Source organism: Cygnus atratus, chromosome 5 (assembly GCF_013377495.2).
Source record: "Cygnus atratus isolate AKBS03 ecotype Queensland, Australia chromosome 5, CAtr_DNAZoo_HiC_assembly, whole genome shotgun sequence".
Taxonomy (NCBI): Eukaryota; Metazoa; Chordata; class Aves; order Anseriformes; family Anatidae; genus Cygnus; species Cygnus atratus.
Window position 1 is genome coordinate 44,393,126 of NC_066366.1, and position 14,623 is coordinate 44,407,748.

Here is a 14,623-nt window from a genome sequence, read left to right on the forward strand (position 1 = left end):
TGGGCATGGTATTATTTCCTCACCTTAAAAATATATGCTAAGGGTATTAATTATATTTGTGGATGAACTGACTTAAATTACTGGTAAAGAGTTACACTGAAATAACATCTGCCGTTTTGTACTCATATCTTTCTGATACTGCTGATCAGGCTGCAGGGGCACTATCTACCCAAAAACATCATTTAATTTTTTACTGTGAGGAGGTTGCCTTTTTCAGTTTCCTCCTCCCTCAAGAGTTACAAACGTTTTTGTTGACTTTCTGTTGGCATTTTTCTTGTGTACCTACATATGCACAAAATCTGCATGAAGGAGAAAACACTGGCATTTAGATGAAAAAAAAAGTAAAATGAATTGAGGCAAATATTAAAGAGCTTTCTTTGTTCCTCATTGAATTCAACGATCTCTTTTTTTTTTCCTTGTCTTTCTCTACTTTTAAATACCTGTTTTTAGGAGGAGCATCTCTTGTTTATGAAGAAACCCAGAATTAAATGAACATTACCAGATTTTTCAGCTTTCACTGTGTCTGTCAGACCCAGGTACAACTCCTGCAGTGTGGGAACCTCTGTATCATGCCCATTGCGTACCGGTGTCCCTACCAGTGACCACAGGAGATTGCTGCTGTAAGGAGCAATGGTCCCACCCTGTTTCTCTCAAGGGTAGATATTCCCCCTCTCTCTTTTAGCATAGGGATTTTATCTTTTCAGATCATTCGGGAAAAGTTATTCTTTCCGCTTTGCTCTCTTTTATCGTGTGGCTTTCAAAACCACTCGCTGCAATTTCTAACACTGTTTTAAACTTTTGCACTTAGTCCACGGCTACCTGGCAGCTAGCGGGCTCCCACCTGGTGAAAAGCACAGCCCGGCAGAACGGCTGTGCCTGGAGGGGCCCCTCACGGACCACCGGGACCACCCCTCCCGGGCCGCCCGTACCGGAGCCAGCCCGGCGGTGGGCAGCGGGGGTGCCGGAGGCTCCTCTCGGCCCGGCTCCTCCTCGGCAGGTGGCCCCGGGACCCCGGGGCGGGCCGGGCGCTGGGGATGGGGCGAGGCAGAGGGACGGCGCCCCGAGGGGAGGGCGCGGGCTGCGGCCAGACCTTCCCCGACCCCGCGGAGGGCGGAGGCGGCGCTGCCCAGCCCCGCGGTGCCGCCTTTGCCGGGCGGCGTCCCCCGGCCGGGCAGCGCCGGGCGCCCCGCGGCTCGCCCGTCTCCTGCCGGCCCCTCGGAGGAGCGAGGGGCAGAGCCGGGGAGGGAGCGGGCAGCGAAGATGCTGTGCCTGCCGGTCGCCTTCCAGCTGGTGCTGGTGCTGGTGCTGTGCAGCCAGGGCACGGAGCGGTGCCCGTCAGCCTTCTGCGAGTGTTCCGACTGGGACGACTACAAAATCACCTGCAGGGACATCCACTTCATCCCCAGCCTGCCGGAGCACACTCAGACCCTGTGAGTTCACTGCGGTGGTTTAAGCCTGTCGTATTTGTTCTTTGCAAGCAGGAGATGCTCTGAGCTAATGCCCTGGGAGAGGAGAGAGGGAAGTGGCAAGGGGGGAAGTGCCGTAACTTACCTGGGCAGCACAACATACAGGGAACGGCAGCGCACACAATCTGTGTGCGTCTAGCAGACCTAAGGAAAGTGTCCCTCAAACCTTACAGGGATGTGAAGAGATGCTTGACTTTAAAAGTTCAGGGTAGGATATGGGAAAATTAGTCACTGGACTGCTTGTGAGCAAGCTGATTGGAAGGCTGGATTTTGTGTGTCCCGTGCGTGGAGGGGACACACAAAAACAGACTTTTACAATATAAAAAGAATAGGAATTGGATGTACCACATCGCAAATAGTTTTAAAAGCTTCTGTGCACTTTCAGCTGCTTTGCCAAAGCCTGACAAAAATAATCCATGGGAACTGGGAATCCCAACATGCTATCTGGAAGACAAAGTACTTCAGGAAAACAAAACTGCTCAGCATGTGATCAGCAAATTTGGGGCTTGCCAAAGTGATAGACATTTCAGAGCCATTCAGGTACCTAAACCACAGCGTTTAGTACCATTACAGGCGCTTTAGGCTATGTTGTCTGGATTCTCACTGCCCGTCCAAAAGAGTGCTGCATGTCCTATCTGTCAGCTCCATACAGGTGTATGAGACGGATACTGTGGGGAAACCGAAATGGCACCAGTCAGCTTTAGCTAAGCAGCTGAATCACTCCTTGCCTTTAACTTTGTCTCCTAAGTTACAAAAAGTTTCTAGTCTCCAAGGGGAAGTTCATTTGAAAGTAAATTACTTCCTGATGAAAGAAACAAACTCAAACTCATTTGATTTAACTGCAAGATAAAAACATTACAGGTTGATAGTTTTATATCTTGATAATGATTCTCAGGACTTTATTTTAAAATAAGAACCATGAAGTTTTTTGAAGTTATTTGAATGGGTTTCTCAAGATGCACTTTAACACTTAAAAGTAAAGGCTTAGCAAATTAACCAGTTACCTGAAAAGACAGAGAAAACTCATATGTTATTTCCATTACTTATGCATGTCTTTAGGGTTTTTTGGACAATTAGACTGCAGATATGCAAGTGTTTCAATTGATAAGTAAGATCTTAAATTAAACATTTTCTATTTTATTTTATACTTTTGTATATAATGTTTATTAAGCTTGAAATTGCAGTAAGGTTACCATATGTAGTATATAGTACATTCTTTGAAATCTGCTACGATAAGCTAGAAAATAAAGGAGTTTCAGTTTATATGAGAAATCCATCTCTGTACAGGCATTTAAAATAGTTAATAGAAACAATGAGATCACATAATGGAATCGGATGGTTTCTATGAAAAATGCTGGTATGAGGACCGAGAAGTACCTCTCCATATGCAGCTTCACAGGTAAAGCCCTCGGCTGTTGCACTTCTAGTGTTTTATTCAACAATTTAAACACTAAGGGACACTAAGATCATAAGCCACTGATTTAAAATAATAATAATAATAATAATAAAAAAAAATCTAGTGAATATCTTCTTTCCATGAAAAAGTACGTAATTCTTTTATAATTATTTGGGTGCATTTTAATCATCTGAACCAATTGGAATTAGCCTTGCTAAACTGAAGAAGTATACTCCCTAACATAGCCATTACAAGACAAGAAAAAAAATCAGCTAATGACAATTGTTATTTATAGTATGTACTAGAAAAGGTAGAACATGCACTGTATAGTCTGTTTGATTTGAAAACTAATAGCAAAATTCTCTAACAAAATAAGGAAAAACACATCTCGTCACAAAAAAAAATCTTTTTTCACTTCAGTGTATAGTTTTCTCTCTGAAGAAAGTGTGTACATTCTCTGTCTGTGTTATTATCTGAAGTACTGAAGTCCAGTGGACTGTGTCAAATACTGTAGTCCCTTCCTCTTAGCAAATGACTTTCTTTCCCTCCATATATTAAATGGAAGTTATAACAGTTATTTTCATCTGTTATTCATTCAGTATTTTCAGACACCTTGGAATGATTTTCACATAAAGGATAAAATACAAACCATTTTCGTGAGGAATTGTAAGATGTGTGCTGCCGCTTCTGTCGTGTTTTGCATCCTTCTGCTTTACAACTGACAACAGCTCTGAATTAGAGACAAAAGATTCTAAAATAATCAAAGTTTCTGTTAACTGAAGCCTTCTTTTGAAGTGAAGTGCATATTTGCTCATTATATGTTGAAAATATCTAAAAATTTCCCCAAATTCAGCAGCTTTGTTACGTCAGGTAAAGTAACTTCGCTTCTTGGTTGTTGTGTGTGGATCTCGAGATTACTGATTTTAAAACTTTCTTATGTGGCTATTCAGTTTTGTAGAATTTGTAAAGCTCAGCAGCTGTGGTGAATCTAGGAACACTTTCCCAGCTTTTGGAGACGATGAGCTCTTTTCAATGCATGGGATCTTGAAACTCCAATTAAAGTTTCATTCCAATTATTCAGTCGGGACTGTTCTCATTTCTCTGCCCTACTTTAAAAGAGCAGTGTGGGCCTTTTTTTTTTTTTTTAACAAGCTGTGCTTATAAGAATTTGCAAAAATGTTTAATTCCAAACTCATCTAGTGGAAAAGTGTCATGAACTTCATCCAGGAACGAGTGTTTGATTTAAAGTGTTTTTAATGTATTTGTCCAAATATAGTTAATGCAGGTGCTTATCCGGAACGCCTAAGTGCATAGATAATTGCTTTTGGTGTTGCCTTTTTTCAGTACAAGATTTCTATTTATTTATTTATTTTCACCTTGTCGAGTAAACTAAGTAAGTAGAGAGAAAGAGGTTTTGTGTATTATGGGCAAAGCTTGCCTTGTTGCCTGATGTTAAGGATTACATACCCATACCATACTATGGTAGGAAAGCAGGTCTAAGTGGCACTGAAATACAGTACTAAACAATATGAAATTAGGTGTTGATAATTTTGTGATAGCTATAATATTTTTGTTCCTCTCTGCACAGCTGGCAGCCTGGCCTGGGCTGGCCCCATTTTGCCCCTTCCTGGCCCTCCTTTGCTTCTGCCTCTGCCTGTCCTTCCTCTTCCTTCAGGCAGTGGCAGTACACGCACAGCAATGATGGAACCCCTGTCCCAGCCCCACAGATGGCAGTGCTCTTCACTTTCACCAGCACAGTGCTGGAGCAGAGCAGTGGTTGGTGCTCTAACCTCTTCCCTGTTTGGTGGAACATGCCATGGGAGATCCTGGCCTTTCAATGCCAGCAGATCTACTAGGACATGGGGGTTAATGACTGCTAAGAATGACTTAAATTTACAGATCACCAAACCACCACTGAACCTTTGTCCAAATATATGCTTGCATCATAATGCTTGAAGTGTTTTTCAAGTAATATCTTCAAAGCAGTATCTTTCTTGGCATCATTATGATGAAATTCTCAGATGGTGTCTGAGTATCCCAGCATCATCTCAACAGAGTTCTGAATGCTTTTCATTTTATGAGTCTATTATTTCTTGCTGTTAGTTTTTTCCTTTGGCAATAAAACAAATAAAGTTTTTCTTGTTTGTTTGTGCTCTAGATCATCTGCATTCACTTACTAAAATAAATTCAGCTCCTTTTCCAAGCCCCAATATTCTCAGTATCCTGGCTGGTGCACGACCATGTTTTCCTGCACTTCAGCCATATTAAATCAGTCCAATGGCCCTCATCTGATGCAATATCTCATCTCCAGGGTTTCTCTTCTCTTAATTTTCCTCACGTGTCTGGATATAGAAAAGATAAGTGGTACCTTCCATGAATAGTGTCACAACTTTCCATTATTTTTTCCCCATGGGAACTTTCTAAAGTTAGTGTAGTTTTGACCATTGCTCTTCTGTGTACTTATTCAGTTGTCTCTTGAGCCCATTTCAACATCCTTTGGCAACGTGTTCCATAAGGATAACTGAACTTGCAAGAACTTATTTCTTTTTGTTTTGTTGCTGAAAACGTCACATTGTCCTCACTTCAGCGGCTTGCATGCACAGCATCTTCAGGCCCACATTATGTCCCTTTAGCTTGCTGACAATATCTCAGCTCCTCCCCATACCTTCTATAGCAAGTCAACAGTAGTGTCCTGTATTTCCTCCAATAGATGTTTCTAAAAGCAGTCTCACCTGCCTCCTAAAACCAGTATGAATGTGACTGGACAAAAGGCAGCATCTCCTGAGGCTAGACCAGATCTGTGTGAGCGCTGAATGATTGTTCCCCACAGAATGGATAAGGGCTGGAGCCCTCTCTGCTTCCCCACTCCCTTTTTTAACAAAAGGGATGATAAATAGGTTTCTATCCTCTACCCAGATGCTATTTTCACATTACCACGATCAAATTTGGTAGAAATTGGACAAAATATAGCTAGGGGAGAGAATGGAGCTGCCAGATAAATAGACACAAAGACAGTACAGTCTTTAGGAATATGCTTTTTACATGGGGCATTAAGCTACCATTCTGCATCTGCTCCAGGATATTGGCCATATGCATGATACTGCTCTTTGATAAATGCAAGGTAGCTGACCCTTCAGGGACAAGGAGCCCAGATGTACCTGGTGTTTGTTATGTTGGTAAGGGTGAGCACATGGACACCAGGATAACAAAGTGTAGTGAGTCAGTTCGTCTGTGTAGTTACCTTTGTAACTGTCAGCTTCTGATAAGAGAGATATGATAACTGTGTAACGTATTTTACACATTTACGATCTTATGTATAGAACTATTATGTCAAGTGTTCATAAATACTTATTGATAAAATGCTTTTTTGAACTGCAGAACAAAATGCGTAGGGACTTAACAGCTTTACCTGTGATAACTGCATCACTGGCACCTGCATTTTTTATAAGCTTAATGAGTAGTTCAGAACATTCTGAGCTCACAGAAGCTGCAAGTAAAATTGAAGAAGATGGTGTCTTTATTTTATATTAAAAACTAACTGATTTAAAAATATATTTTTCCCAAGTCTTTGTCTTAGGAACTGTCTGAAATTCAGAGATATTGTGATTTCAGGTAATTCTATCATGATCTTTTTGTACACTTCATTACTTCAGAATTGAGTATGGAGTCTCATAAATGCAGCTTCATAAATAACCTCGCAACATAAGCACATAATTATTACCTCTATTTTAATGATGAAGTACTGAAATTCTGAAAGAACAGGAAACACACTGACATGGTGAAATAGCCGACTGGAGGAAGCTATTAGGGCATCCTTCGGAAAACGGAAGTTAAGTCCAAATAAGGAAATCTCTGGGAAATGAAAGTAATATAATACAAAAAGGGTTTTGAGAAGAAACATGTCAGATCTTAAAAACTCAATATATTTGTTCAAACACAAAAGAGAATGTGTGGAAAAACTTCTATCAAGCTTGAACTATCAGAATAAAGCTTGTTTGAAACAAATTGGAAAAAAAAAAATTCCCTGAACCAGATAGTACTAAAGTAAGAATTCCAGAAACATTAAAATACAAAATTGCTGAATTATGTACAGTAGTATGGAGCTTAGTGTTAAAGTCAGCTATGGCACCAGAACAATGGAAGGTCACAAGTGTAGCATAATTCTTTAAAAAGGAACTGTTTAAGTGAAACTGCCTGTGAACAGTCACATGATAAAATATACTATGATAAAATAGTAGGTGCTTCTTTGTTAATTTCATTTGTTTTCCTTTCTTAGTAAGTTGTAGATACATAGATTTTAATGCTATGAGGGTTCATGGGATCATCTAGTCTGACATTCTGTATGATAAAAGCATAAAACATCTCAATTGTTACAGTTACTTAGAGGTCTTTCTCTCACTTTTTTTTTTTTTGGTTGTTGTTAGAAAAATCTTACATTGTTGGTTTTGAAGTAATATTAACAATAGTCACATACAGTTCTTGACAATTTGTTCCAATGGTCAAACATCCTTGCTTCTTTCTGTGTTTGTGGTTATTGCTGTGTGGTACGAAGTGGAGAAATGTATTTAGGCATTGAATTTATTCACTTTTAATTGCCACTCTGCAGGCACCAATCACTCTGCACTGACTCCAAGAAATCCAGGCTTCTTATTTTGATGCACTGAACTGCACATAAGGACAGTGCCAGAACTACCCTGGAGCAACTAGCTGGGATAAATCCTTTCTCCCAGAACATGGAATCTGTGCAACTGTATCTTTACACCACTAGATTTTGTGGGATCTTTACCTGTCAGATGAAAGTGTCCTGCATTCTAACAGTTAACATTGTGATCCAATCACTCCTTTTTGTTTTGATAAATTGGGAAAGTTAAGATCTGGTATCTTACACTCTAAGGCATGTTTTTTCAATAATTTGTTTAACCCTGTGATCCTTTTACATACTGTCTGCAATATTTCTATCTCCTTTTTCAGCTATGAGTATTACAATTGAACTACCCATATGTTCTATGAAACATTTTTGGGCATAGAGTGCCAATCAGTCATCAGTTGAGCATATTCCTTAATTTTTTTTCATAGTCTTTGTTATTGAGAGTAGTGTCTGCTAAACGTGTACAAAGAATTTGCAGTTCACTGTTCTTACATTTTTTTCTGCTCATCTAGTTTTAGTGTATATGGTCCGCATGTGTTCAGATTACCAAATTTACTGTTTATCCAACCACTGTTTATCAGTGTCTTGTCTTTGTAACTTACAATTCACACAAGATTTGTTATCTGCTTGAGTTACATAATTCAACACCAATTCAGCACATCAGAGCATCTGCTTTCCTTTATTCTTGTATCTGACAATAGCTGCTTTTACTGTAGGGATTTCACACAATATCCTCCCCTCATCTTCTTTCTCTTTCAAACTGTTTTACTCTATTCAGCTCTTCAGATGAAAATTTTCACTTACCAACTTAATAAAAACAAGATGGTGCTTAATAAAAACAAGATGGTGCTAGTATTTAAGAATCATTTATTGACTAGGAATAGTAGAGTTTAAATCTGAATATTCCTTAAAAATAAAAAATATTTTAAAAATCACAATCTAAAAATCTAATAATAAATGTTTACTGAAACTTTCAAATCTTCTTATCTTTGAGATAGGTTTTCTTCTCAGAAAGATAACCATTCCCTTCATCACCAAAACAGAAGATCAGTATAACAACATTGTCACTGAATGGCACTTTCACTAAGAGTTGATCACATGTCCTTTCTTCTGTCTCCTCAAGTTTTCAGGTTTCCTGTCCACCCTCCTCTTGTAACTGAATTATTTGAAAAGTAGCCTATGACATCATTAACCCATGGAAAAAATACTGTTTAAAAGTACCTCAGAAGGAAGTTCTTTTAAAAACAGAGGAATGGTTGTACTTGGTTGGGCCAAAGGTCCACTGTCCTGCTCCTGGTAGGGTCCATAAGTAGGTGCTAAGAAGAGTATAAGAAAAAGAGAAGTGAATATTATACTTTTCCTCTAATACTCTCTTTACCTCTAACAATAAGGGGATTCATGAGCCAGATGTTGTTCTTGTCCCTATGCAGAATCATGTTTCTTCATGTTATTTCCAGAAGATATTTTGTTCTTAAAAACATTCAGAGATGAAGTCTTTACAGGTTCCCCTCAGCAATCTTCTCCATTACTTCACTGTCTTCCTAATGCTTTTCTTTGGATTCTTTCCAAGTAATCGACAATTCTCCTGACATATGATGTTCCAACATGTATCAGTATCTGTACTGTTTAGGTATTATGAGTAGAATTGATGTTGCTAGATGTAAAATGACACATGTAGGGAGGTCAGGAAGAGATATATTTTTCCTGGAAAAATAAAACAAACAAACAACAACAAAAACATTTAACTATTTCTAGCTGCTATGGGATGGAATTAGCAAAAATTCCATTACTTACCTAAATAGACTTTTTTGAGTTATAGGAGTGAAGTTAGTCTTCATCTAAACCAGAAACACTGATTTTATTAGGTTACAGCTATGACAGTAAGAACATAAGAATAACCCTGCTGATTGAAACCAAGGACCCATTTCACCAACTATCCTCTGCTTGAGAGGGACCACAGATAGACCAGAAAGATACGAACAGGTCAAGCACATGTTAATACTTTCCCAGATTCTGAACTATTTCAACTGAGGGAATTTTCTGAGCCTGTTCATTCACAGAACCATAGAATGGTTTGGATTAGAAGGGATCTTAAAGACCATCTAATTCCAACCCCCCTGCAATGAGCAAGGACAACTCCCTCCAGACCAGGTTGCTCAAAGCCCCATCCAGCCTGGCCGTGAATACCTCCAGGGATGGGGTATCCACAGCTTCTCTGGGGAACCTGTTCCAGTTCCTCACCACCCTCATAGTGAAGAATTTCTTCCTTATATCTAATCTAAATCTACCCTTTTTCAGTTTAAAACCATTACTCCTTGTCCTATCGCTACAATCCCTGAAAAAGAGTCCCTCCCAAGCTTTTCTGTAGGCCCCATTCAGGTACTGGAAAGCCACTATAAGGTCTCCCCAGTCTCCTCTAGACTAAACAACCCCAATTCCCTCATCCTGTCCGTAGGAGAGGTGCTCCAGCCCTTTGATCATCCTCATTGTCCTCCTCTGGACTCATTCAAATAGGTCCATGTCCTTTTTGTGCTGGGGGCCCAGAGCTGAAGGCAGTACTGCAGGTGGGAACTCATGAGAGCAGAGTAGAGGGGGAGGATCAGGCCGTGCTGCTTTTGATGCAGCCCAGGATATGGTTGGCTTTCTAGGCTGCAAGCACACATTGCCAGCACATGTTGAGCTTCTCATCAACCAACACCCCCAGGTCCTTCTCCTCACAGCTGCTGTCAATCCATTCTCTGCCCAGCCTGCATCTGTGCTTGGATTGCCCTGACCCAGATGCAGAACTCTGCACTTGGCCTTGTTGAACTTCATGAAGTTCACACAGGCCCACCTCTCAAGCCTGTCAAGTGATGGTATCCCTTATCTCCACCACTACACCGCCTCAACTGCACTGCCATTTTTTGCCTATTCATTGATTCTTAGTAGATCTCTTTCAACTGCATGTCCAATTTCACCTGGTGCCCATAATGTCTTTTGACAAGGAATTTCACAGGTCTACTTCCTGTTGTATGATGAAAGATTTCTCTTTGGTTTTGTTGTTGTTTTTGTTTGTTTGTTTTTCCTAACTTTCTCAACTTGGTTTTCATTGGCTTCATATATATGGCATTTTGTTCTTGTTTTTGAAGGTATTCTAAGTGCAGGCAAACCCTGCATTTCTACAGTGGCATAAGTATTTTCCCTATCTCTTTCCCAGTATTTCCTAATATTTGATTTGGTATTTCTGACTGTTCCTAAGCACTGAATCAATGTTTTCGTGGATCTAGCATAATGCCAAAACCTGTTCTGGAGTGAAAATGGTGAGCTCTGAACCTGTCATTTTTTATATATGCAACAGAAGAATTAAATTTCCCCAGTTACATCTACTGGCACCAAGTTTCATTTACTCTTTTATTTTCCAACCACTCAGTCCTATAAAAACCTTCTGAAATTCCTCACAGTCAGCTCTTAGCATTACTACCATAACTTTCTAGCCTGACTAAACCTTGCTGTTTGCTCCCTTTTCTAGGTCATTTATGAATGTATCAAACAGCATAAGCCTTTATGCAGATCCTTGTGGAACTTCATTCACTCTTATCCTTTGTTTTCTATTTTAACTAATAAGTTATTTGCAGCGTTTCAAGAAACTGCAGGCATCACTTCAAAGAGGGGCCAACCTGGACTTGATAACTGATAAACATGCAAACCCGGGGGTCCTGCATATTGAGGGTGGGAATTGGTGGAACCATGCAAACAGATCAGGCAATGTGCAAGGGAAGGGGGTTGGGTGGAACAAAGGAGGAAAAGACAAAAAGGGGTGTACGGTTAAGGTGTAAAATGGGGCTGGTCAGTCTGACCAAGCCTAGTGCCTGATCACTGCAATTTGCCCTATCTACTTAGTAAATCCTCATGATATTGTCTATTAAGTTCTGTTTGATTTTGCTGAAAAATAACAACTATGTAGAATATGAAGGTCATATTTATGTATGGTACAGACATTAATGACAAGTCAGTATGGATAAAATGACAAGAGGGGAAGGAAGACAGCAAATAAAAGGTTTACTTACTATGCTTAGTTTTGCCTCTATCAGGGTGCTGGAAAGCCAAAAGGGGAGAAAGAAGAAAACTCTCACAAGTAATCATTACCTTGTGTCTGTTTTGAAATATTCAACACCTACCACCTGTGCATTTCATAGGATTAAGGAAGCCTGTGCTGGGATGAGGGTTCTTTAGCACTGAACTTTGCAAGAGCTCCCCATGCCCAGTGGCTTGCACACATAAGCACAGAGGATTGGCTGTGCAGGATCAGGCCATCTCCATCTCTCCACCTTCTGCCTGCAGCTGTGACCAGTAAAGTATGCCCCATGAAGAGTGTATGATACAAACATGCAGTGACACTGTCACAGAGTACTGTCCCAGCCTACAATAATTTGTGGTTCATGCACTTACTGAACCCAAGGTTTTGTATTCTCTACACCCAGATGTATTTTTCTTCCATGAATATGTCCAGTCAGTTTAGAATCTGGTATTTTTACCATTTCTTCTGGTACTTTGTCATCTCATAGAAGGCTGAAAGGAACACGTTTCATTTTTTCTATCACCCAGGTCCCTGGCCAGTGACTTAAGTTCATATTCATATGCTGGGCCTTTTGAAGGACAGCTAAGAAGTGAACACCCAAATTCTCCATCTAGTTTTACCATTATATTGTAGAAGAACATGTTTTGACTACCTTAGATCTACTTGCTAATGTGCACCAGACTCCTCTTGCAGTTTCTCCCATCTATTATTCTGCACTTAAGAGTCTAGGTTCCTCATTTACCACAGTTTTCTGTATTGTTTTTTCTGGTCTGTAAACTCAGGTGATGGACATGGCTATTCATCCTGATCTGTGCTTGGTATAGGGTACTGGAGAATGAGGGCAAGAAGTCATGGTACATGTTGTTCAAAGAAAGCATGCTCTCCTGTGTCATCTATCACCACCAGGTGATATTTATCAGCACCAGGTGATAGATATGAAGGATTCCCTTCTTCTGCCCTGTATGAACAGTCTCATGCTTGGGAAACAAACAAACCAAAAAGAGAGAAAGAGAGAGACTTTTGAGAAGCTTGTGGTTAAGTACCATTGTAAACATCTTCTAAAAAGAGCACTGTTTTTTTTAGATGGCTTTAGTGTAAGGCAATAGATATCTTACGTATGCCTTTAAGCTATTGAGGGAACTTCAGCGCTGAGGGAGGATTCATCAGCAATGAGAAGTAAAGCTTTCAAGTGATTCACCAAATAAGGCAGAGAGCAGTAGAAATGTTTTCTGTTTAGATTTTCCTGTATTCTATCAGACCTAAGTCTGTAAGTCCTTCACACTGCCAGTATTTTGGCTACATAATGCTGTTAGTGCTACTTACCAGATGAAGAGGTGTTAGAGTGATGTATACATTCTCCCGTGTTTTTTTTTTTCTCTCTAACACAAGAGATTAATAAAATTGATACAGTCAAACACAAGTAGGCAGAGGCTGCAGCAGTACAAAGTTACACCCAGATTGCCTGTACCTCTCAAATGGAAAATGGCTTGATGTTTTTCCTCTGGTCCTGCTTGCTAGGTGTATCTGATATTCGCTAATCTCAATGTTTGAAAATGACCACCTGTGAGAAACAAAATACATTTCTATCAGCATTTTGAGTTTAACCTCCTTACATGCTAAACACTGACTTTTGTAAGTCATGGGCCAGTTTCTGTTCTTGTGTGTGTATGCATTCAAGAGAAAACAGAGATCATCACTTGAGTTTTGCTGTAACTCCTTGGTACTAGTCTTTCTGTAACTGTATTTAGTGAAAAAAATCAGCTGTGCTGCAATTTTGACTTAAATGCACAAATAGAAGTGAAGAACTTCTGGCTTCTGAAATGAAACTATAGCTTTACTTAACGTTAAAGTAGAGGTCTCCTAAATGGATAATCAAAAACTATAATCTGAATAGTTAGTAGTGTTTCATATATGAGCAAAGCTTTTCTCCTACTTTTTTTAAATCTTGATTTATTAGTGGAATATTTTTGTGAAATTATTTCTTATTTTTATTATTATTATTGCCTTGTTTTAAGCCATCTGTAAATTGCATATTTTAGTTGTTCCTATTTAAATATTTTGAAAGTTGCAGTGTAAAAAAAAAAAGAAAAAATGAATGTGATACAACCAAATATACTGAGGACAATTAACATTAATTACATTGCAAGTAACACCACTTGCTTAGTTGACGGATTCATTGTCTCATGCATACCTAAGGCTGCCTACTCTTATGGGTCTTAAATGATGGGACTAATTAATACTGAAATCAACAAAATATTTATTCTTAGGTAGCTCCTACCTGATGGGAGTATAGGCACCAACAACAGCAAGAACAGAGTTCCTTGGTGCATTATCAGGTAGGACACTAGATTAACTGTCATAGAAGAGCAAAGCAGAAATAATAAATCAGTGCTTAGTAGTACTCGGAATGTAGTGCTTTAAAGAGATATGATATTATATACTAGATGTGTGGGTAATGCTCTGTGCATTGGTACTGTAAAGTCATTAAAACGAAGCAAATATGCTTAATTTTGAATAATTCACAGTCCTTGTACTTGTATTTCTGTTAGTCAGAAACTGGGTTGTTCCTATGCAGATATAAAATATTCTAAAGTCTATCCATATGGTCTTACATTAAAAAACAAACAAACAACAACAAAAAACATTAATACTAACACTAATTCTTTTGCTTACCAGTTGTTCAGGTAGAGAGTCTTTCGGGACAGATTCTTTCAGGAACATGCAGGGTAAACTTTTGGTGTAAATATCAAAGCAGAAAGAAAATTTTAAAACTTCAGCTGACTGTCTGACCTGTGAAACTAGGAAATGCAAACTAATGTCAGCCTACAAAACTTAAAATGTTTTATTCAAACATTTTCTTGCCATTTTTAAAACAACTCATTTACTAAAAATGTGGTTTGTATGCTTTTGCATCTTTGCAAATCTGGATGGCAAGTTTATAATGAAAATGACCTCAGACTTTGGGTTCTTCTTTTTGAAAGATTTTATGGAATACAGTCTGAAGATTTTTTCCAGATTTAGTATTTATTGAAGCTTTCAATCTGAATGAGAAAATA

General features: G+C 39.2%; 1 protein-coding gene and 1 long non-coding RNA gene across 4 annotated transcripts in view; one reads left to right on the forward strand and one right to left on the reverse strand.

Moving 5' to 3' along the window:
• Positions 1-1,260: 1,260 nt before the first annotated feature.
• The window catches only part of TSHR (thyroid stimulating hormone receptor), a 60,970-nt gene continuing 47,607 nt past the window's right edge, over positions 1,261-14,623 (forward strand). For all 3 annotated transcript variants that reach the window (XM_035539349.1, XM_035539350.1, XM_035539351.1), the window contains exon 1: positions 1,261-1,430. In XM_035539349.1, the coding sequence (XP_035395242.1) occupies positions 1,261-1,430 (170 nt within the window). The remainder of the gene's footprint in view (positions 1,431-14,623) is intronic.
• LOC118244394 (uncharacterized) lies at positions 8,569-14,361 on the reverse strand. The gene is made up of 3 exons (XR_004777528.2): positions 14,241-14,361; positions 13,036-13,128; positions 8,569-9,214 (listed from the first exon to the last, which is right to left on the reverse strand). It is a non-coding gene; the product is annotated as an uncharacterized LOC118244394 (long non-coding RNA).